The sequence below is a fragment of the Pangasianodon hypophthalmus genome, chromosome 24, assembly GCF_027358585.1.
Source record: "Pangasianodon hypophthalmus isolate fPanHyp1 chromosome 24, fPanHyp1.pri, whole genome shotgun sequence".
Lineage (NCBI taxonomy): Eukaryota > Metazoa > Chordata > Actinopteri > Siluriformes > Pangasiidae > Pangasianodon > Pangasianodon hypophthalmus.
Window position 1 is genome coordinate 7,933,928 of NC_069733.1, and position 24,582 is coordinate 7,958,509.

General features: G+C 39.5%; 1 protein-coding gene across 3 annotated transcripts in view; it reads right to left on the minus strand.

The window, feature by feature from the left end:
• Positions 1 to 1,540: 1,540 nt before the first annotated feature.
• Positions 1,541 to 24,582, minus strand: part of homer1b (homer scaffold protein 1b) — a 24,504-nt gene continuing 1,462 nt past the window's right edge. Inside the window, exons 1-9 of one of the 3 annotated variants that reach the window (XM_053229177.1) lie at positions 21,027 to 21,106; positions 20,706 to 20,862; positions 15,546 to 15,677; positions 13,049 to 13,141; positions 12,281 to 12,438; positions 4,465 to 4,621; positions 3,083 to 3,193; positions 2,930 to 3,010; positions 1,541 to 2,787 (exon numbers count right to left, since the gene is read on the minus strand). In XM_053229177.1, the coding sequence (XP_053085152.1) occupies positions 2,599 to 2,787; positions 2,930 to 3,010; positions 3,083 to 3,193; positions 4,465 to 4,621; positions 12,281 to 12,438; positions 13,049 to 13,141; positions 15,546 to 15,677; positions 20,706 to 20,862; positions 21,027 to 21,040 (1,092 nt within the window). In that variant the 5' untranslated portion in view covers positions 21,041 to 21,106 and the 3' untranslated portion in view covers positions 1,541 to 2,598. Of the gene's footprint in view, positions 2,788 to 2,929; positions 3,011 to 3,082; positions 3,194 to 4,464; positions 4,622 to 12,280; positions 12,439 to 13,048; positions 13,142 to 15,545; positions 15,678 to 20,705; positions 21,107 to 24,582 lie in introns of those variants that run through there. The other 2 variants (XM_026931065.3, XM_026931063.3) reach the window with 2 other exon arrangements.

Consider the following 24,582-nt stretch of genomic DNA (forward strand, 5'->3'; position numbering starts at 1 on the left):
GCTAAACAAGCCTCCTCATGCACTGCTCCTTCCTCACGGACCACAAGGTGTCCCCCTCTTCATATGGATATTTCCCACAAACCCTTACTCAAGGAGTGTGTGGGCGGCTCTAGCGCATCACTGTGCAGCACTGCTGAGTCCTTTATTTGCTGGAATGTTCAGCTCCATGTACAAAAATAGCTATAATGATGAATTATGATTGAGATTTTATAGCATTACTCTGAGTGTGACGTCTGTTTTTGTGTCGAATCCTGAACACAAAAAGACACTGATGAGCAGTTCATTGTGTGTGTGTGTGTGTGTGTGTGTGTGTGTGTGTAAGTGTGTGTAACTGCTCTAAAATAACAGCAATTTTGCAGTATTCTTGGCACACAGTGTCTAAGCTGGGATAGTATGCAGCTTAAACCCCTTCGACTCAGCACTAATCATTCACAAATAAAGCAACAGAAATAGCAACAATTTTGGGGTTTATTTTAACAAAGACTTTTCAACCATTCAGGGGTTAGTTTGATTTGTACACAAGTAAATCCTAGTTTCAACTAAATGGGAATGTCAGCTGAGAAGCCCAATAGGCTAAGCTTAATCTGTGTTTAAGAAATGCATTAAAAATCTTTATGCCCCAGTGCTGTCTAATTCTCAATTCTGACTGATCAAAAGGTGATGATTAATTTTCTATTACAGTGGCTCTGCCAGATTTATATTAATGCACTATTCCATTATTGTTCCCATAGTAACAACACACACGCACACACACACACACACACATATACACATACATATATATACATATATATACATACATATATATAGTGCTGTCGATTTGGTGAAGGTTTCTGTGAAGAGATAATTTTTTAGCATTTTTGGAAGGAGTGTCCAGTATCAGTGCTTGTAACAGTCAGAGGTGATGCTGTAACTTAAAGTTTTCTCAAGAAATAAACCATTTTAAGTAGTTTCTGAGTTGGAATGTCAGCGATGGTATTTTTATTTTATGCCTTATTTCTATTTTTTTTCTAATTCAGCATTAACCTATCACATTTAACCTTGGCATTTGTGGTAGACACACAATGTTGACCTCAAGGTACAGTGCCAAATAGCAGCCATAATGTCGCAAAGAGAAAATCAAGAGCCCCATTGAACCTAAATGACCAAAGACATAGTGCATGTCATAACCTATGTCAATTTTTTAAAATTCCAGTGCCTCTGATGTAAAATGCCTTCCCACATTCCTTTTCATGGACATTTCATGAAAGGTAGTATGAATGAAAAAAGTATGAAGTTTTCATTCATTCATCTTCAGTAAACGAGTTTTCCTGTCTGCGTTGCAGTGGATCTGGAGCTAGGAACACCAGCCACAAGGTGCAAGAATTAACCCTGGACAGAACGCCAGCAAGAGTATGATGTGTGTTTCATTAATTAATAAATGTGGAATCCTTGGCAAACTACTGTGTTATAATAACAGTAAAACACTTTGGGACATGCTGTTATTATCAGGCTGAGACACACATGATAAACCTGTGATGAACCACACAAAGACTGTCTCTTTACTTAAGCATCGTTTCGTGGATATTTTTAAATATTTTATTAATGTTGGGAATTTTAAAATTGAACTTTCCCATCTATAAATACAATCATATTAACAGTGCTCTATGTATCTTATCCATCAGCATATACATTTCATAATAACACATGATTTCAAACTGTAAGTTGAACACTGCATTTGGTAATGCAACAAAAAAACGAGGAGTTTCCTCATCGATATCCAGTGCAGAATTTATACTCTAAGGCCAAAACAATCTGAAAGCACTATAATTGGTCTGAGGAGAACTATCGGGGGGTACATCTACTAAACCACGCTAGTCCACAGATTAGTCCAGAGTTGGAATACCTGATAAATACACTGAGGTGACATAAAGACTGTTTTGAATATTGCTCATTGTACATTACAGGCCAATATGCCACACCTGTATCTAAGTGTTCAGACTTCCCAGGGTGTCTTTGTTCTTGTCAGGAAGTCGATGGTAGAGTATCCTGAAGCTCTGACTGAACATTGAGGCAGTTTCCTTGAAGGTGACGAGGCAAGCCGACACGGTCTGGCTACAACATATGGCTCGGAACGGACGATCCGGTGGGTGTGATTGATTCGAGTGTCCTCAGCAGCATAGTAGATGTCCTTTAATCGCAAATAACCAGGCACACTAAACCAGCACCTTAGAAAGGAAGAGCCTATGTGCAGCAGTGTTCGTCTTTGTAGGCTGCCTACTTTCTCTACACTACCTGCGTACAATTAAGGAAAACATTTCTAATAATATTCTGATAATAAGAAAAGAATGGGAGCATTATATGGGCGATTAACTCCTAGTAGGTAGCAGTGGCACTGAAGAAATATTATCCACCTAAAAAGTACAAATTCAAGTGCAACTGAATGCTTATCATTACCATATAAGTGAGTATATAATAATATGAGTCCTCCAGTCAAGAAGGCTTTAAAAGTGTGAAAGTACACGACGAGGTCTGGGCAGAAGAGCTGTGCGTTTCGTTCTTGTCACCATGTACCTCGCAAGTCCATGATTTCTGAGGCAGAGGCGAAGGCAACATGTTCTAGCTGTCCTCTATGAGTTTGGCCAGGTTGTCCCTCATCTCTGTCAGCTCGAAGATCTTGCTGTCCAGGATCTCCAGCAGCGTTTTGAGGCTCTTGCGGAAATTCTCCTGTTCCAGCTGGCTCGTCTCCAGGCGCTGCTCCACATCAGCTAACTGCTCCTCCAAGTCCTTGTTCCTCGCATCTGTGGCCTAGATTGTGGGTTGACACAAAGGTGCTGTGAGATGTGACAAAAGATGCTAATGCTTTTTAATATAGAACCTCATTAGACCTGTTCCAGATAAGATGTAACTGCTTGTAAACGGAGATGTGTTTAATGTAAGAAGGCTTTACCTCTAGTTTCTGTTCAAGCGTCTCTTTCTGTGACTGTAGCTGCTTTGCTTTTTCCACTTCCTCTCTCAGACGGTCCATTTCCTAGTGGAAAAGCTTCCATTATAGATCATGCAATGAAAAATGCTACTGAAAAATTTAGGTTTAAGCTCGTACCTCTTCTTTAGCCTTCAGTGTGGCCTCCAACTCCTCTATGGTTTTGTTGAGCTCTGTTTTCTGACACTTGATCGCATTAGCCTGACTACTTTGGCTCTCCAGTTCTGACACCTGCAAGCCAAAAAAAATCACAAAGCCATTAATAAGATCACTGTCAGGACCAGAGGTGTAGCTGGGTTTAAACCTTGAGTTTAAACACCTCTAATGACCTCCAATGATGTTACCTATATGTTAAATACCGTTATTCCACAGAATTCTCAATTCTGATTGGTCAGAAGGTGTTGATTCAATTTCTATAACAGCAGCTCTGACACTAGTTCTGGGTGTAATTCAGATCACAGGTTTATGCACTTGTATGGAAGGGACATGTATGTAAGCGCTCCACATACACAGATTAAAAACGTGTAACTGTTGATATGATGACGATGTTTTCTGTGACGAGACATTTTATTTAGCATTATCGGAAGGAGTCTCCAGTGTCAGAGTTTTCTAACAGTCTTTGTAACAGCTGTTTCTTGGTAATGTAAAGCTACATTTTTATATCATTTCCTCTTATTAAGAAAAAGAAAGAAGAAAGGCTAGTGAGAGAAAATGACAAAAGATAAAAAGAGCTAACTAGTTTCAATGGAGTTCTACAATATTAAATGCAACTCTAAACTGATAAAAAAAATATGACATGTACTTTAATAAATAAAAATTGCAAATTGCTGTGGTATAATAGAAAAACAATTTTCATTCTGTTTTTGGAAAATAATCAACTTCACAGTAGTAACAGTAACTCTGACTTGCATTGGGTCACATCACAATAATGTGTCACTGATTATTTTCCTATAACAGCACACCCCATTATGTTTTATTCCTTACTCGTATTGTGCAGGAATCACTCCGAAATTACTTCTGTTAGGGAATTTATCATTAACGAGTCTGTCTTATTTAAGGTTTGAAATCACATCAATGTTTTATGTATACAGACAACACTCACAATAACACACAGCAATGACATTGCTTTATCTATCTTGCACTTGGAGTGACTAGAATATTCACACTGAGGCCGTCTGCGGGATCCTGAACATTCAAGGATTTAAAAATGAATTAACACCCATAATATTCTATATTTAACTACCCTTTTCAGTGACAGACATAATGACGTACATTATTGTTAACCGATACTGTGGTGAGAATCAGGACTAGCCAATCAGGATAATGATTATACTATTTATGGAGCTAAGTTGGTTTGAAAGCTAGTAGGCTACACAGCGGTAGTCCAAACAAATTGTGAAGAATTTGTGATTGTTTGTGCAATTCTTAATAAAATGAGTCACTTCTATGCTATGCAATTGTATTGTCCTATGTTGTGATGAAAATGCTTTTCTGATCCTCACCCTTTTATGAAGCCTCTCAGCCTCCTCCTGATAAGCAGCCAGCTGTTGTTTCCACTGCTTGACGTTGGCAGTGGACTCCAGCAGCGCCGCTGTTAGTTTGGCATTGTTGCTCTTCAGCGCTGCCAATTCAGCTTCCCAGTGCTTGGTGGTAGTCGGACTGTCGTGACAAAAACAATAAACAGGATAAAAAAGACAGATCAATTATACGTCAAAGAAGGGATGGGTGATGTGGCAACACATGGTATCATGATACTTGAAGACATTTTTGCAGGGCATGACATGCATCAGGATATTTATTTTTACTGAGAGTTGCTAATAATTCAGCACCAACAAAACCTAAAGCAGTTGACAATGTATGTATGTCATTAATGAAAGTAACATTTTAAATAATAGACCACTTTTCAGGTTGAAACATCATGGAGGCTGTCTGGCATTACATGCAAAAACAGAAGCAGGTGCAATAGCCAAAGTCTCCACAAGGACTGTGCCAGGTTCTCTGATATGCCCTGAAAAACATACCAGCAGATTACTTTAGAAAACTGCACAACAATGTACCTAAGAGAACTGATGCAGTTTTAATGAGAAGGGTGCTCAAGCTAAATATTGATTTGGTTTAATTTATTCATGTTACTTCTCTGTATAGTCAATACTTTATATGTCAAAAGGTTTCATTTGATTTTTTTTCTGCCATTTTCTCTCCGATTTGGTCACCTGCCAATTCCCACCCAATAGCCTGCTCATCCCTATCATAACACGTCCTTCCTCTAAGACGTATAGGCAACCAGCCGCATCTTTTCAAACTGCGGCTCATGCTGCATCGCAGGGCAACATAACACACTCGGAGGAAATCTACCCTCTTCCACATACATGAACTCGCAGATGCCCATGATTTGCTAGTGTCTCTGTGATTGACCGGGAAGAGAGAGTATGCCACCTCTCCAATCTTGAGAGCGTGGCCAGATTTGCTCTCTAGACTCCCGGGCACAGATGGCTGTGATATCATCGAGATACAGACTCGCGATCTCCTGTCATCTTTGCTTTACAGACTTTTGCACAGTACTGTACTTTTTACTATGCAGGTTTCATCTGAGCCACTGATTGTTTACAGGCTCTCTATAATTGATTCTAATGAAATATAAGGTTTCAATATAAGGACAATCTTTCTAGAGGTCCTGATGATATTGACATTGTGCTAAAAAAATATTGTTACATAAATGATTGCGATAATGATTACCAGTTTTCCACATCAAATAGGTTGAATAATTTCTCCATGATATATATATATACACACTATATTGCCAAAAGTTTTGGACATCTGCCTTTACATGCACATGAACTTTAATGACATCCCATTCTTAATCCGTAGGGTTTAATATAGAGTTGGTTCACCCTTTGCAGCTATAACAGCTTCAACTCTTCTGGTAAGGCTTTCCACAAGGTTCTTCTAGAAGCGCATTTGTGAGGTCAGGCACTGATATTGGATGAGGAGGCCTGGCTCGCAGTCTCCGCTCTAATTCATCCCAAAGGTGTTCTATCGGGTTGAGGTCAGGACCCTGTGCAGGCCAGTCCAGTTCCTCAACACCAAAATCGCTCATCCATGTCTTTATGGACATTTGCTTTGTGCACTGGTGTGCAGTCATGTTGGAACAGGAAGGGGCCATCCCCAAACTGTTCCCACAAAGCTGGGAGCATGAAATTGTCCAAAATGTCTTGGTATGCTGAAGCATTAAGAGTTCCTTTCACTGGAACTAAGGGGCCAAGCCCAACCCCTGATAAACAACCTCACACCATAATCCCCCCTCCACCAAACTTTACACTTGGCACAATGCAGTCAGGCAAGTACCGTTCTCCTGGCAACCGCCAAACCCAGACTCATCCATCGGATTGCCAGACAGAGAAGCGTGATTCGTCACTCCAGAGAACGCATCTCCACTGCTCTAGAGTCCAGTGGCAGCGTGCTTTACACCACTGCATCCGACGCTTTGCATTGCACTTGGTGATGTAAGGCTTGGATGCAGCTGCTCGGCCTTGGAAACCCATTCCATGAGGCTCTCTACGCACTGTTCTTGAGCTAATCTGAAGGCCACACGAAGTTTGGAGGTCTGTAGCCATTGACTCTGCAGAAAGTTGGCGACTTCTGCGCACTGTGCGTGTCAGCATGTGCTGACCCCGCTCTGTGATTTTACGTGGCCTACCACTTTGCGGCTGAGTTGCTGTTGTTCCCAATTGCTACCACTAAGAGTTGACCTTGGAATATATAGTAGTGAGGAAATTTCACAAATGGACTTATTGCACAGGTGGCAACCTATCACGGTACCACACTTGAATTCACTGAGCTCCTGAGAGCGACCCATTCTTTCACAAATGTTGGTAGAAGCAGTCTAGTTGCTTGATTTTATACATCTGTGGCCATGGAAGTGATTGGAACACCTGAACTGAATGATTTGGAGGGGTGTCCCAAAACTTCTGGCAATATATTGTGTATATATATATATATGTACAGTATATATAAACATTACTCTTCCCAATTTTGATTTGATTTTTTTCCCTATTGGCATCATATACTTGAAAACAAACAAACAAACCAAAAAAGATGGATGATTCAGAGGCATGGTTACTCTCACAGCAGTCAAGTACAAAAGGCAAAGAGAGGCTATTTAAGGCCACATGTAATTACAATGCTGTTCTGGGTAACTATAAGTGCTGTTTAATTTGAGCTGTCTGTCAAAGCAGCTGTGAGCTTTATCCACTAGAGTGCATTGAAAGCATCAGGTTTAAGGGAGACCAGTCCAAGCTCAGTCATTCATGGATACCAGTCCATCAAAGGGCACCCACCATGCACACTCAATCACACATAGTACACCTCCTGGCATGTTTCTGCGAGGCAGGAGATAACCAGAGAACTTGAAGGAAACCCACACAGACAGATACCCGAGCTCAGGATCAAATCAGGGATCCTGGAGCTGTGAGGCAGCAACGCTACCTGCTGCACCACTCTGCTGCCCTTTGCTTTTTGTGCACGTATAAATAACATGTAACATTAATAAAACATCCCCTTTAACCAGCAGAAGCCATGAGCGGGTCCAGGCTTACATTCCTCACTCTCACAACTACTTACTAGGGTCGTTTGATATTGCAAAAATATCATATCATGATACGTACAGACAGTTTCAGGTATACACAGTGTATCACAATATTTAGTCATGCTTAGTAATGAAAAAGTATTGGTTCAATCACACATTTTATTCAGCATCTACCTACAATAATCTAACAATTTATGAGATAAAAATTAGGGAAACAAAAAAAATGCGTCACAAAAATATATTTTAAAGTCTAAGTACTGAATGTAGCAGTACTCTGATTAACAATGGAGTTGGTACTACTGGTAGTGGTGATATCTCAGAAAATATTTATAATTTTAATTATAATATAATGATAATATATAATGATATAAATATAATAATGTTTCAGTTATCATATCATACACTGACACATACCTATCTTATTTCATTGTAGTTTCTAAGTAAGTAAAATAGTTACTGTATAATCTGCTTTAAGATGAATAACTGAATAATAATAACCATCATAAATGAAAAACAAAAAAAACAGTTACCCCAAACATGCTGTCCGCTGGACATGATTGTTCATGTTTTCATAGCATAAAACTGCTATTGGTTAAGAAAATTTTCAGCAAATCTCATAACACCATAAATGTTAGTATAGATTTATACTATTATAAAGTCACAACATCAGCAAGTTATGATGCAGTAGCAAGTTAAAATCTTCCACTCAGTGAAACAGAACTATGAGACATATTGAGATTCTGCCACCAACGCAGATTACAGCCCACAGAATTCCCTCTCTCATCCCTCACACTTTACAGAGTGGTTACTGAGTTGTCATCGGTCCCCAGCACATCTCCTCTTCCCTTCTCCCTCTCACCCACCCACATGGCAGTGCGTAACACACACCACGGCTAAGCACTCCAGCAAGCTCAATGCCTACACTGCAGGCCCACGAGCCCTGATGCTAATTCACTTTCATCTCCCACGATGCTGTGCCTGCAGTGCTGACGTCAGCGCCACCTTTCCCTCATGACTGCCACTCTGACTGACGGATCCTCAGCCCACATCCTGACACCTACTGAGGACACGACAAGGAGCCACACATGCTTATAAAGCTCCTCACACGAGCGAGCGAGGCAGGTCGGGCCTCAACGAGACACTTGTGTGTGTGTGAGAGAGAGAGAAAGAGTGCTGTCCTGCAGGGAACTGAAGAAAGTCATTTCATTAAAAGAAGACCATTTAGACAGGCCTCATTGTGGTAAGTTGTGTATCATATTTTAATATTTATAAGATTTCCTTAATATTATTTGCAGGTGTCCTTTAGGGGTAGAAGTTTGGGATTATACTAATTGATTCCACTGTTAGTCAATATGAAATAATTAGCCAATATTTCTAAGCTGAAGAGCCTGACTATTGTCCTTTAAGGCAGGAGTTCAGCACAGTTTGGTGATTTTGCTGCTCTGACACACCTGATTCACCTCCTCAGACAAGCACCAGGTGTAGCAGGTGTGTTAGGGTTAAAAATTCATCTAAATGTGCTGGACTCTGAACCAGCTGCAAAATAGAGGTGCTTTTATATAACTGCAACTGTGAACTCCATTTTGTTATTATTCCATTTTATTAATGATTAGCAATCATGTCTTTGCCATTTCTAACTAAATCTGGACTAAGGGAGTAATTAATTAATTAATTATTGGTCATGTGACTTGGTGACTTTGGCATGAAGATATATGATATGCCAGTATTAAAAATGTCTGATTTTATGTGATTATTACTATCTTGATTTCTACACATGACCTGGACATTTCTTTTCCCACAAATCTAGGCTACTGTGTGTATTTACTACACATGACATTCACTATCTACGTAACTACTCGGCTTCAAAACAAGTTTATTTAATCAAATACCAAGCAACATCCCGTGGAATGGCTACGTTTCTTTAAACTGTAAAAACCTACGCTTATTATTATATATAAAATGAATTTCCAGATTCATCAAGTGGCAAGATGCTTTGTTGATGTGCAGATTTTTTCTGCTTCTTTGTCTTAGTCAGGAAATCACTTATTTTAAATTATACATAGCACTTGAACTTATTTGTATTTGATATGTGAACCGTTCAACACTCCTGAAATAAACTTTGCAATATCATACATAAAACACTGTGCTTCTTTTCTACACCTCCTGAATAAATAATGTCAGAACTGTTATATAGTGATATAAACCAACCATGTTCAGCATCTCCTCACAGGAAATAACATTTGAGATAAATGTTCATCTCCACAAGCTGACTGAATTCCCCAAAGCAAACCAGAAACTAAATCAATAAACAATTCCACATAACAGTTTACTGCCAGTTCACTCAGCAGTGCAGCATATTACACAACCCGCTTTAAGGTGTATTTATTTGTACAATGTATCTGTATAAATACACAAATATGGCACCGATTTCATCAGCGCTCGAAGTGTCAGTGTAATGTTCCACTATTCACCCAGCCAAATCGGTATAATCTTTAACCTAAACTCGAAACATCATGCATTCCAGCCTTTTTTCTCTCTCCAACAATCTGACATAACAGGCCATCTGACTGACTCATGTGCTGCAGAAGTGACTGCGAGAAGAGTGAATTCACCACCCACACACTCCAAACACACCAGACGCATACACATAATAACTACAACTCTAGCAGTGAGTTCAGTTTCTTTCCAAAATGATGAAAATGATAATACATGAGATAAATGAGGTAATTTTCATGATGTTTCAAAAAAGAAGTAATTAAGGGCCATATTAATAGTTCAGTTACGCACGCATCGTGAGGATTTTATAACAAAATTGTACACATTAGTATTCAGACTTCAGATGTTACTATGGACTTAAATGCTACACAGAAGTTGTTAGAGAATTGTGTACATGGGGCAAGAGTTTTCCTAATACAGAGGTGTGTCTCAGTGATGCATTAGTCTGACAGTTTTCTTGGACAATACTCAAGCAAAGTGTCACTCATTCAAGTGTCATTGTCTGACAGGTTGATGTAACAACAAATTTTGGGCTGTAAATATAGAAAAAAACATGGAATGCCATATGAGGCAAATATTAGGTTCATAAATATGACAATATTAATTAATTAAAAGGATCATCCTTTCAAAATCCAAGAAAAGTTTTTTTTAATTATTTTTTTTTTAGCTTTTTTTCAGTTTTGGAGGAGAAAGCATCTTAATTCCTAATCTTGAGGACTACATCGTACTTTCCTTTTTTTTCTGTCTTTAAAGGCAGTATGTATTAGCCCCTGTCTTGGACACTTCTACTCAAGGAAAATCTGGCAACCTTGGCAGTGTAAACTACACACAGGTGAAGTGCATAATCTGAGTAAAGAGCCCAGAAAACTGACTAAAGCAGATGCATAACCCTACTCTGAATATGCATAACTTTCCCAGCTTCACCAACTTAATATTTGGCCCTTCACTTAGTCTAAAGGGATTATCTAAAATTAACACACATTAAATATGATATACTAATAACTAGACATTTACAACAACATCAGAAACAAAGAAGGATGCAATATTTAATAAATACAGAAAATAAAACTCTTCTCAGAAATGTTTACAGATATGCATAATCATTCTCCAATTACAATATGGAAGTGCATTCCAACAGTCACAAAGTCACAAGAAGTGTACAAAGTATTGTCAAAGAAAATAAAACATATTATCCCTGCAGGAATATGAACCAAGATAAATAATTAAACAAAGACAGGCTTAAAGAGAGAAAGAGTCCTTTCAGGTAGCTACAAAACATTAGAGGAATGCAATCCGTCTGCACCAGTAAAAGAAATATGCATATAGAAACACTGCATTATGGAAAATCCAGGACCATCAGAAATACAGCCCTGTGTGCTGTGTGTGTTTCAGCAAAACGCGCATGTCAGCAGCTATGCGGTGGCTTTTATCACAAGGAGCAGGAATGGGTTTATCAGAAAGAGAAGACCTGACATGTCTGAAACACATCTCTGGAAAAAAAAAGATTAAAAAAAATGCATTTAATGCTGAAGAAATTACCCTCACTTGTATTGTGGACCACTGAGGCATTGCTGACTCAACTGTTTGACTCAAGAGGAACAGATGAAGACAAACAGATGACGAATGCTTCAAACTAATAAACAAGTTCTACTTGGCATTGAGAGCGCATCATACTGTATGCATCCCAAAAAGGGCCTATATTTTATTTTCCTCATGTATGAAGGAATATAGAAACTGCAACATTATTCAAGGATTGCATGGCTAAAAGTGTTCATCAATCCAACTTTATTACAATTCTCGGGAGTGCAAAGCCCAGAGGAATAGTCTTAGTTTTAAATATTACTCTTAAGGAATCAAGCTGATTAAAATGTGCTATAATGGAAAGAGTTAAAAGACACAGAGATCTCATATATATATATATATATATATATATATATATATATATATATATATATATGGAGACAGCAGAAGTGCAGATGTAGCATACATTTAGGGCCACTGCACATTGGTGTATTTTTATTCCAAGATGGTCACTTTTTTTTTTTTTTTGGTTGAAAGCCAATGCATAATAATCTACGATTATGTAACTACATTTAGCTCTTTTAGATAACTGTATTGGGTTGTTGAGTTGATTAAATAAAAGCATGAGTGCTAAATGCGAACCCAGATCAAGTAGGCTTTAAATGCTTTAAAAGCTCCTCTTACAGTGCACACACACAGAAAAAAAGTTAAGTTACCTGTGCGCAAGGGTCGGGGTGGTTGGGGAGAGATCTGATTGGAGCTCCGAATTTGGCGATGCATCTGACAAGGTGACATCATCGCCTGTGCCGTTGACTCGGCAGAGGTCAGAGGAGACAGGAGGGGTCAGAGGCGAGTGAATGTCAGCAGGCGATTCCTGTAAGGAACCATAATCACAAACTCACTAGCTTTAAGTCCTATGATCTCTGTTCTGCTTATTAGCCAGAACAAACATATAGTGACCTTAGATTCAATCTGGGTTAAGAATGAATGAGAACCTTATAATACTACAGGCACAATATGACAATCATAACTGCAGTCAAAATACTGCATATACCAAAAATAGTCACACAATTTGGCAAAATGTAGTCTTTTCTCATAGCGTAATATGAAGAAACCCTTGTATTTGTCTTCTCATGATTTTTGTGTCTACTGATAACACGCGAATCCTCAACTTGAAATTAACAGAGCCACATCAATTACTTATTACGACTCTCCAATTGTCAACTAACAATACATCATTTACAGTAAGGAGCCTCAGGCTTCGGTACTGATAAGAATAGCAGTAGGTTTTAACTTAACAGCATGACAAAACTGTTAATTAATCCAACTTGCCCAAGTGCAAAGCTCCAGGGAGTTGTTTTAGATTGAAACCTAAGAAAAGGAAATTTTTACTCTCAAAGGAATCAAGCTGAATAAACGTGTTGTAATGAAGTGTGTTAAAAGACTTATACAAGCAGAGATCTTTACAATGAAAACATCCCCACCTGAGAGGGAGAGCTCGCCAGCTCCATCTTCTCTAGGGACTTCTCCTTGGCTAAGCGGGCCGCTTCTTTGTACTCCGCAAACTTGTCGGCAAACTGAGAAGATATTTGAGGTCAGATTTGCATGTACAAGGTCTGAGTGAGCATTGAATACTCTCAAGAGAAGCAGTAGAAATGTGTGCATTGAGAATGATAAGAAAAAATAAAGCAGTTTTGGGAGACCAAAGACATTGTTCGTACTAAGGCCCATATCTGCTAATCAGTTCTACTTATATTTTGCATGATCACGTCCATATTTTGGATTTAAAAACTGGTGATCATTAGCATAACTTTGTTTTGGTCAGTGCCAAGGATAATCCCTTGCATTCCCCCGCTGACTGTTTTCCACTGAACAAAATCAAGCGACATCAGAGCAATGCTGCAAAGGTTGTGCTTCTCAGTGTGTCATGTTGTCCGCATGTCACTACCGAAAAGCAAGACTGGTTGTGCATTGCTTTTTAACATTTCTTCACTGTTCACTGTGATTTTGTTTTTCAGTCTAGCACAGATACAAATCTTCTCTGTAGCTCGAAAGAACTAGAAAGTAAACTAGAGTGTGACCTTATAACTTGGTTAAATAGGTTGCTATAGTAACAAGCTTGCTTTATATTCACACTCACAATATAATGATCGCTGTGTTAAATACGTTCACCATTTCATGGTTATCTGAATGCAAGAGTTAGAGGCATTACCGATGCCATCCTGAGATATTGCTGTCCCAACAGTGACGTTTTTAGAAAGTGTTTGGATCGGTTTCTTCTGATTTTGTAACGGTCTACACTTTAAAAAAAAAAAAGCAGACATGACCCAGCGTTCCCAGCATAAATCGTGCCTGTGCTTGCAATTCATTAAACGAGTATAAAGAGCTTTAGCATCTAAAAGGCTTGAGAATCACCATCACATCATGCTGCATTATAGGATCACATCGCAATTTTGGTAGAGTTGGTTCATTGTTTACATGATACACACACACACACACACACACACACACAGTGGATCCAGAACCTATCCCAGGGAACCTATCCCTATTACAAGGCACAACCACCCCCTGGCCATCACAAGCCAGAACACACATTCACACACTCATTCTCATCTAGAGGCAATATAAAACCTACCAGCTTGTTTTGGGGAGGTGGGAGGAAACCAGAGAACACAGAGGAAACCCACAGGGACACAGAAAAAAACATGCACATAGACAGTAACACGAGCTCAGGATCGAACCAGGGACCCTGGAGCTGTGAGGCAGCAATGGTATATGTATCAAATTTGTCTTATTGACAGTGTGGAGCCACACAAACTCCCAAACAGAGTGGAGTAATGATCTGGATACGTTACCTCCTATTACATTTGCAGACATCTTGGCACGTCTGGTGAGTGGTTAAGTGTGTATTCTGAGTCACTCAAAGCCCATGAGCAGTATATGGATGTGTAATATCAGGAACACTACAACAGTCCACTGTAGAGTTTTTTTTGGGTACAAACACTCAGAATGCTCAGTTTGTATGAAAACTCATCCACTAGCTAGGCTGGATCAGTCATAAGACACTTAAATGATCAGGTTGTGTGTAATTTAACAATCCTCTTAATAAACATTGTTGCAAGAATACCCCAGGTCTGTCAATTTGTTTGCTAACAAGAAGGCATGTGGAAAAAAACTGATTTGTATTGTGCTGGATTTATGCTAATTAGGAGTGTGTCTGTGTTTATTTGCATGCACGTTTTTAAATTGGCCACCCCACTAGTGTAAATGGTTGCTAAAACGGCTGTAATTAGTGCTTTAGTAAATATGGCTCTTAGTGTGGACGTACAAATAGAGAAAGGCTATCTGTGTATTTAAAAAAGTCATTTTAAATTAGTGCACCACTCATTTGATATTAGATTTACATGTGACTGAGAGTGGAGAGATTAAACTGCTAACCCAACTGACATACAGTGAGAATATTCTTGAAAGAATCGATTGAAGAATTGTAAGATGTAACATTGAGCCTGTGCAAACTTGGTCCAATAAACTGTACCTGGTCAAGTAGACATTACGGAGAATGAATCATGCTTATTTAATGCAAGCAAAAGACTAAGGGAGAAAGAGAGATCATAAAAGAATAGTGTGCATGTGTGTATGAAGGTGTGAAGGCATGATGTCTCTCTTGCATAAGCCTGATAGTGAGGCCTTGCTGGTTTTCCACCCCCGATGTGTGACAGTACTTAATCATAATGTGGAGGAGAGAGAAAGAGAGAGAAACTGAGTGAGAGGAACCAAGAGAGAAAAATTCTGAAAGAGAGAGAGAGAGAGAGAGAGAGAGAGAGGGAGAGAAAGGGGAGAGGAAAGGACCACGCAGAAGAAGCCGCCCACGCACTGATGACTGTACAGCTGCTCATTAGGGCACAGTGTGTAGGTGTTCCCCAGCACCGAGATGCACAGAAAGAGACTGAGCGAGCCAGAGCAGTGCAGAATTCCACCCACCTTAGACAGATGATGCTCTGAGGAGAACCCCAACCCGTACACCGTGTTGGCGCGGCTATCTGCCCACTGCCCAAACTTCTGCGACGTCTTCGTGAAGCTCATGTTCGGGGTGATGGTGCTGTTTATTATAGCCTGCGGGCAATTACAAAAGAAGAGCGTTATTCTTCACAACCCACAGAGAACAAGCAAACATGAGATTACAGGTGGGGAAACAAGCCTTAGCGAGGGGACCAGTGTGGTTTTTGAGGCTCTCCTCAAAGCCTCACCTTGGTCTTGCAAACAGTAGATGAATAGAGCTTAGGTGTGGTGAATGGCGTTGTCATGAGAATACCATAGCGATAATTCTTGTCTACCTCTCCCGCAGCAGAACGTAGCTTGGATGCCAATTTGAGATATGAAGAGCATCAATCATGTGTGGTGTTGATTTAATATGAATGGATTGATCATCAACGGGATGCAAAGGAGTCCATAGAGTGTGGTCATATACTCTTAAGGAATTGATGTGCGTGTATCGATCTGGTAACAGAACACCTTCCTATGCAACATGGAGCTCCCATGTGAAAGCTAGCACCACAGCAAACAACAGAATGCGCTCCCTGGAATACTGTGCTCACTAAAGATACAAACGATCTCACGATAAATCCTGCGTCTGTTTTCCCAAACGTTTTAAACTGCGTGACAAATGATAACAGAAATATCCAGCTATAAACGCTTAATAGCTTCTGCTAAATCTTAAGCCATTGCTGACTTTCTAAGACATTGAAATGTGAGCGATGGAATGACCAGCATTACTGCAAGCGAATGTGTTTGTGTGGGTGTAAATCTGAAAGGAGCTCCGATCGTGTACAGAGAGCTAAGACAGAAAGAGAGAGATGCAAAAGCAACGAGCAAACAACACAGAGATAAAATGATAGTAAAATGCAACAGCTAGAGTTCATGAAATGCAAAATTACACTAAATTCTCAATTAACAGCACGTAAGGTTTTCCTTAGTCAAGCTTCCCAGGTATCCTGATCAGAAACCGTATAGAGAAGTGACTCAATGTTTATGCATGTATGCATATAAAAGGCTTTAGATCTCCATACTCCCACACACATCTGAAAACATGGTAGTCAGAGATAGATTCCATACAACTGTATTACATGATTTCAGAGAAGATAACTGACAGTGGGCTTCAGCTTTGCTTGTGTAACAAATGTTATACAATCCTAGCAGTAGGAAGTGGGAGAGTTCTCTCCTCTATCCCCTGTTCTCCCATCTCACATGGAGGAGTTTTCTCACATGGAGGAGTAATGACTCCTACTGACGATCCCCGCTTGTACCTTACAGCTTAAAGCAATACTCGTTTCTCTGTACTGAGAAAAGAAAACCTTTAATCTCTAGTCACTTACAATGGAAGTATAAGGACAGTCATTGAATTTCATTAATAAATGTTTTATAATACCTGACTATAACATGCATATTCATTGATCTTAAGATGTGACAGACATCAGAAAATGTCCTACTAATCCTGTTCTTAAAGGAAGAATCCACCCTGAACAACTTGCATATCACTCTTTATAAATAACATGTGATCGTTAGTCACGTCCAAGATTTATTTTGTTGACTTTTTTTGGTTAGATTTTTTTGTCTGGTTTCCCTTTTCCTACATTACCCACAATGCAGATGGACTGCCTGCTGATGGTGACCCCAGTGAGATTTAGTCCTCGCTTCATTTCTACCTAAAGAGAGCGATGCAGCAGTGCTTTAGTCCTTCAGTCTGTCAAGCTCTCTTACCTCCTCATCTGTACAATGTCATCATGCTTATCATCTAGTAGATCGCTAACTAGCCAAGCCAAGTTGTATAGCTGCATTGCATTCTGGAACTTTAAGTCCAACGTTTGTTGTCTCCTCTAATTCTACACTGGATTTCTCATTAATATGACACTGAACATTGTTGGAAAATGGTAAGTGAGAAAAGAGGCTTGTGTTCTTTTCTTTTTAATAGCTAATAGCAAAATCTAAGTGTTATCCCGTATGGCAGAGATCACTGAAAATTTTTTCTTGCTAGCAATGTTCACCTGTTAACGCAGCACACAACCACTAACTTCTCACAGAAAAACAAGAATACACCAAACAAATTAGCACCTGAATCACTAAGCACATCACAGTTATTTCAATGTAAACATATTTAATGTGTTTCAGGGTGGAGTTTTACTGTAAGTAGTTATTTCTCATTTTCTACCACTGGAGCAGCACACTGCAAGCAATTCTGGTTAATGACGCTTTCCCTGAGGTTCAGCCGTACGCACCATAAGGCCAAAACTGAGTATGGTGGAAATGTATAACCACAAATTGTTCTCTCTGCAAAAGTGGTCCTTCTCTAAAAGGAAGAATTATACAGATTTAGAACATTAGAAATACCTTCACCTGAAAAATTCATAAAAGCACATAAATATTTATTGACAGAATAATAAGTTTGAGTAAACACATTTTCTGTTCTTTTGTAATTACAAGAAAACGTATCAAAATGATTGTGTAAAGTATACACAAGGCACATACATTACATATGCAGCAGAAAAAAGAAAAATTTGAAAAAATGTGTGAGTATTCCTTTTGGTCTTAGCTATAGATGTATGGTACATACATGCTCATGAACACATTTATAAACCAGTACTAATATTCTCAGTGACAAGCAATACTGTCAAACATATAACTGAATGAGATCAGAATTTATGTTGACAGCTCATCAACTCTTAATGTACCACTGATGGCCAAAACTAATGTTAGCTAATCAATCAAGCAAACACTAGCCAATCTAAATCAAAGCATTCTAACAAAAGCACCACAGTGTCCCAGCTAATCACTCAAACACTGGTCTGAGCATTGAGAGCAAGTACGTTCGATCTTGGGAGATTGACAGTTTGAGCCTTTTAATGTCCATACATGGTGCTCCAGGAGTTGAATGTCAAACATCTTGGCTTTACTGTTCCTTTTTATTTTCTTATAAGCACTGTGAGAGCTCTAATCAGAATCCACACAGTTGCTTCAGGCTTGAGTTTGCATGAATCTGTGGACAGTTTCAAATCTTTTATATTTGAAACTTACATTTTAACTAGTAATTATATTGGCCTAAGACCATTTTCAGTACTGCTTTTGGTCATCTAGATTGACAGGTTTGGATAGAGATAGAGGGGTCTTATCTAAAATCAATCTAAAAATCGAGTTTGCATGCATGACAAGGACTTCTCATGTCGTTTTTTTTTTTTGTTTTGAGTTCCTGTCACATGCTTTTGTTATAAGTTACAGCCATGTGACTTTGCTTTGGTTTCAGTTCTGTCTCTAGCCTATCCTCTCATTGGTTTGTGCACTTGTTCTTAATTAGTTTGCTGATTTATACCCCATTATTTCCTTTTCCTCTCACGAAGTCTTGTAGAGTGTTTTTGTTCTTTACCGAGCCTTGTTTTCTGTTCTTGTCTCCTGTTTTTCCAACTTATGCCTGGATACGAGTCGGATTATGGGGCATTCTTCCTTGATGCTGCCTTTCTGTTTAATGACCCAGGCTATAGATATTGCCTATGATTTTGGATTGTCACTAATAAAACACACGCTGAATATATGCACTTGCATCCTGCCTTTAAATGCATGTTACAATCGGCAGTATTAAAAAAAGGTTAATGGCAAAATTGTCACTTCATTTGTTACTGTAATACTAAAACTATGTATAATACTAATACTAATACTAATAATACTAATACTATGTATAATATATAATAATGATAACATAATAAAATTTATTGTCTAACAAAACAAATATTTCTAAGTAGGGAGATCTTTAGAAGATGTAAAAGACATGTACTGGACCAGTGCCAATCTCATGACACTGTACAATAGGTCCAGGTCAGTTTGGTGTAGTTCAAGGCTTAAGAGCATTCAGTGGTGGTGCTTCTATTGGCTCAGGGAAGGTCAGGGTAGAATCCATAAATTTTCAGTAAGATGAGAAGAGAGGCATATTACAGCTTAGACATCAGGCAAGGCGTTAAATAAACCAATGGATTAGTGGACTGTCCTGTTAATGCGCCACCGGCCATAACTGAACTATCATCTCCCCAGTGTGGCCTTAAGACCATGCTCTTATTACATCTGACCTCATTTCATTGCCCCAGTCTCACCCTGCTTCTCATAAAAACCTCACATATAAAATATATTTACTGCAATACTTCAGATGCTGTACAACAGCAACATCCAGAGGCGCATTTATAACCTAACATGTGCTAAGAGCAGCTAAAGCCGTCACTGCCGAAGTGAATTTGCTAAAATCAATTTTGCTGACATTTGTGCGAAAAGAAACAGTGGTTATTGTTTTGATGTGGTATTAGGCGCTGCTTTGGATGTAGAGGCAATAGGTTCTACCAAGCAGTTAAAACCAGTTCAGCATGCTGGGATCGCTTCACGCGTTATTTCTGTCTCTGAAGCTCTAGAGCTGCGGTACAGAGAACTCTAATACACAAACACACACACATTGGTGTGTGAGCTATTTTAACCAGTCTGAGCTCCCTCTGCAAGAAGGGGTAAGATACTAGGATTGTGTTGCTTCATTTGCCAGTGGCCTGAATTGCAATGTTTCATCTCACCTAAGACGTGTGGTGCAGGAGACATGTAGTGCATGAGAAAATATATGCATTTTTCACGTGGTGATGAATATGGATGCCTTACATTGCAGTAATGTCTAGGATTCTGCTCACTGCACACTGAAAGTAGGGAGTGTGATTCCAATACTAATCATGGCTGCTGCCCTTAAGGGCTTATGATGCAGGATTGGTGCACCAAAATAGGCTCCATATGAAATCAATGTAACGACTTTGGGATTGTATCGATGCTCTAGAGCTGCATGTAACAAATCAGACAGAGTGATATAACAGATATAACTGTGCAAGCATGCGACTAAATGAATAGCGGCAGAGATTGTGCTTTTTTATTATATCTTGTGCTGTTGCATGGACTACACTGTGTGCAGTGTTCCAATGCATGCTGCTCTCCATAGGAAGAGAAGATACAGAAGTAACAGATAGAAGAAGAAGTAATAGTTCAATATGAGAACAAGACCAACACCAAAGACATCTTTCTGTCCCAGAAAAGAATAAACAGAATCCTGCACATGCGAAGCAGAGGTTATTTTACCTTTGACCCGTCCAGGCTGATGATCCTGTACACATTCCTGGTGCTGTCATAGAAGTAGGAGACGGTGACGGCATGCTTGCTGGTGGGCATCCAGTTCTTCTTGGTATTGGGGTCGATCTGGAAGACATGCGCCCGTGTGCTGTAGATAGGCTGCTCCCTGAAGGGGACAAAGAAGAAATGGTGAACCTCTTTGTGCCGCAGCACTGTGGTCTGACCAAAGCCACTGGGTGAACTTGCACGACCCGGGAGTTGGAGGACCATCTCTTTGGCCTCCATCTTGCTTTCAGCAGGAACCAGAGAAACTCAAGTGGTCCCACCCACCTAGCTACATACATCGGTGTCCTGCTTTACAGAGCATTAGACAAGCAGATACAAGTCGCTCAGCTGAGATGGAAATGCCAGCTGTTTGGCAGGGGTCAGGTGGGGGAGAGTGGGGGGTGGGGACTAAATATAGTATGGAAGAAGGTAATCTGTCACGGTCCCATGATCTACACTGTTACGCCTGTTGCTTGCTCTAAAACAAGAGTGGCTTCAGTTCATTTGAGTAATATTTTAACCAAAGACATCTTTTTGGGAACCTAATTTTCATTAATATCTAAAGCCAAATGTTAAGGTTTATAGAAAGCATGTGCCATTCTAAGGATATTGATTGCAATATGCTTTAATGAATAACCAGAAGACCATAATCACTGTTGTTATTATATATTATTAGTTATAATTTAGCACCAGTTCCAACTACTGGATCTGTTGTTCCTATAATATATTGTACTTGCAGTATTCACAGACATCACCTTCTGCTGCTATGGATGGCTCTAGATATATTTATAGATATATTATATATTATAGATATATTATAGATAAAGATTTGCAACTCCCAAGTCTCAAGTGCTCCAGTCTCATCCTTGATTTAGTGGATAAGCTCACCAGGATACTATAGACTTAAGAACTGCTGCTGTAATCATAAAGACACTTGTGCTCATCCCAGGACTTTTATTCACAATACACTCAATTGAACATCCTTTCAACACACAGTACTGGTTGTCCTTATAGTATGCAACTGTAGAGTTAATATTTATATGAAATTCAGAAGAGAATCGTCCCCTTTTGAGTCTGGTTCCTCTCCAGGTTTTTCATTGTGTTGTCTCAGGAGGTTTTTCTGGCCATTGTCACATCTGACTTGCTCATTAGGGATCTAAATCTACATCTGGATTTCTGAAAGTTGCTTAGTGTACACAATAAGGTTATCCAAAGGGCCAGTATGTCTGCACACCTGATATAGCTTATCAGTTGTTTAAAGACTAAGGCTAACTGATAAACTAGCGTGCTCTTGCATGGCTGGAATGAAACCCTGCAGACACACTGGTGCATGTTGAAGGAGACTGGACACCACCGGTCTGGAAGGTCAAAAGGTAGTAACCAGTTTGTATCCAGATTAGTTTCATAGCCATTGTTTGTTGTTTGGCCAAATCTTACGTCTTACGTTATACGCCTTACGTCTTACCTTCTGTTGATAATCGTACCCACATACTGTAGATCTGTACTTGACATTTGTTGCTGTAATCATAAAGTTTGTGCTTATCCCAATATTCATAATATGGTAAAGATTTAGAATTCCACTATCCAGAAGAAGATGGGTTTCATTTTGAGTCCAGTTTTTCTCCATGTTTCTCCTCGTGTCATCTCTGGAAGTTTTTCCTTGCCACCGTCACCTCTGGCTTGCTCATCAGAGATCTAGATCTACACCTGGGTTTCAGTAAAGCTGCTTGTGACAATGTCTATTGTTAAAAATGCTATACAAATAAAACAGGATTGAGTAATGGGACTTTATATCCTTCTGATCCCTCTCAGTCTGGGTAGAATTTGCCTTTTTCCACTGTTCCAGGACCAGCATTAATCATTAACTAAATCATTACAAAAGACTCCACAGACCACGGGTCCAGCAAGCCTCAGATCTGCATTAAAGGGCAGCGTCTACAACCATCCTATAGTTTTCCTGTATAACATCAGACTGGACTTACATGTGACCTAATTCCAGAGATAACCCCTTCCCCCAGAAAGAACGAAAGACTAACACTTTATATTATTCATCTCTACACACAGTACCACCATAATCAAATCACTGACTCAAACAAAGCAAAATGAGAGAAACCAAGAGAAACTAGACACAGAGCTATTTTGTGAGATAGAGCTGGTACATTTTATTCATGAAGTGTCTAATCACCATTAGTGCGCTTCTAATCAGCTGCCATTGGGCTGATGTACAGAAATGTGTATGAATGGAAGGGGGAAAGACGGAAAAAGAGAAGCGATAGCAGGGGGGTGTTGAGAGAAAAAAGAAGAACAAAAGGGTGCAGTTGGAACATTGAGCTTACGCTGCACTCAGGGGCTGAAAAATCTTTGAACAACATCAAAGGCGCGTTGCATAATTACCATTAAAATTCAGCAGCAATCACAGTGATAGTACTGGATGCGGAAAAAGAGTAGTTTGGCTCTATTCAATTGGTATTCGATATAATATTGTTCTTTATGGACTTGAATTCGGAATGCTGTATATGTTTATTCAACATAGGATATTTTAGTATGTCTGTTTCATCTGCCTCTATATCTAAGCACAGCACTCTATTCAAAATAAGTGCTTACAATGTGACACCTTTATGTGTGCAACATCAGAGCAGTTACGTGAACTGTATGCTGTGTGGGAAGCTTCTTCGTGAGGAGCTTATGTCAAGCATATCTATCCTAACTATCTTCGTGGTCTAGTTTTGCTGTTCACTGTGAAACAACTGAGCAAATTAATTACTGTTGTGATTTTGTGCAGACACTAATGGAGTCACATTGACATCTAAATTCCCAGCCTCACTGCAGTCATTGCTGTGTGAGGTGAAACAATAATCTGCATTCACCTCAGAGGAGTGATAGTAGTAACTCTGGTGTGATAAAGACTATTTCACACTACTTGCTTCCTATAACCAGTCAGCACCCAAGGATAAAAGTGTTCACCCTTGTCTAATAGTGCTCCCATATATCATTTCAAACTACTTCGTGCTCTAAGGGAACAGTCAGGAATCAATCCTTCTTTAGTGGTCGAAGTGACATAACTGTCACGCATATGGTTGAGTTTCAGATTGGTTTCTGTCTCAAATCCTCAAAGTTAATCTGCTTCATCTAGTGGCCTAGAATGCAGAACAGCAAATCAGATGGTGAAATTGTTCTAAACAATTGTACAGAGTAGAGGAAATTGGATGAGGCAAATATTTTCCCAGGCATGTAGAACATTTTCAATTGGTGTAGTGGAGAAGAACTGAAAGAGCAGAACTCTGTACTCTGCCCCGTTTTACTCCATACAGCATACCCCCAGCATATCCCCTCCCCCCAATATTTGACTTCAACAGTGCAAACAGCTTGGATTTACCTAATTTAATACTTGGATAGGACTCAAAAGACTTAAAAGTGTACTAGCTTTTTAAGACCGAATTGAGGGACTGCAGGCTCCTTCCACGGGTTTGTAAAACTACAATTATTCATTTATTAATGTTCAGTAACCCCTGAATGTGTGTGCGTGGTGTCCTGCATGTGGCACCATACATACCCATTCACACACTCAGTCAAACCTAGGGGCAATTTAGCATTGCTAATTAACCCACTAGGCGGTGGGAGGAAATCAGAAAACCCACATGAACATGGCGAGAACACGTGAAAGTACACACAGAGTTTAACCTGAGCTCAGGATCGGACCAGGGACAGTAGACTTGTGAGGTGGCAATGCTACCCACTGCACCACCATACTGCCTCAGAACTACAACTATCACAATTTAATTTAGTATTAAGATCAAGTAAACAGCAAACAGTAAATAAACTGAATCGGTTGAAGGGGAGG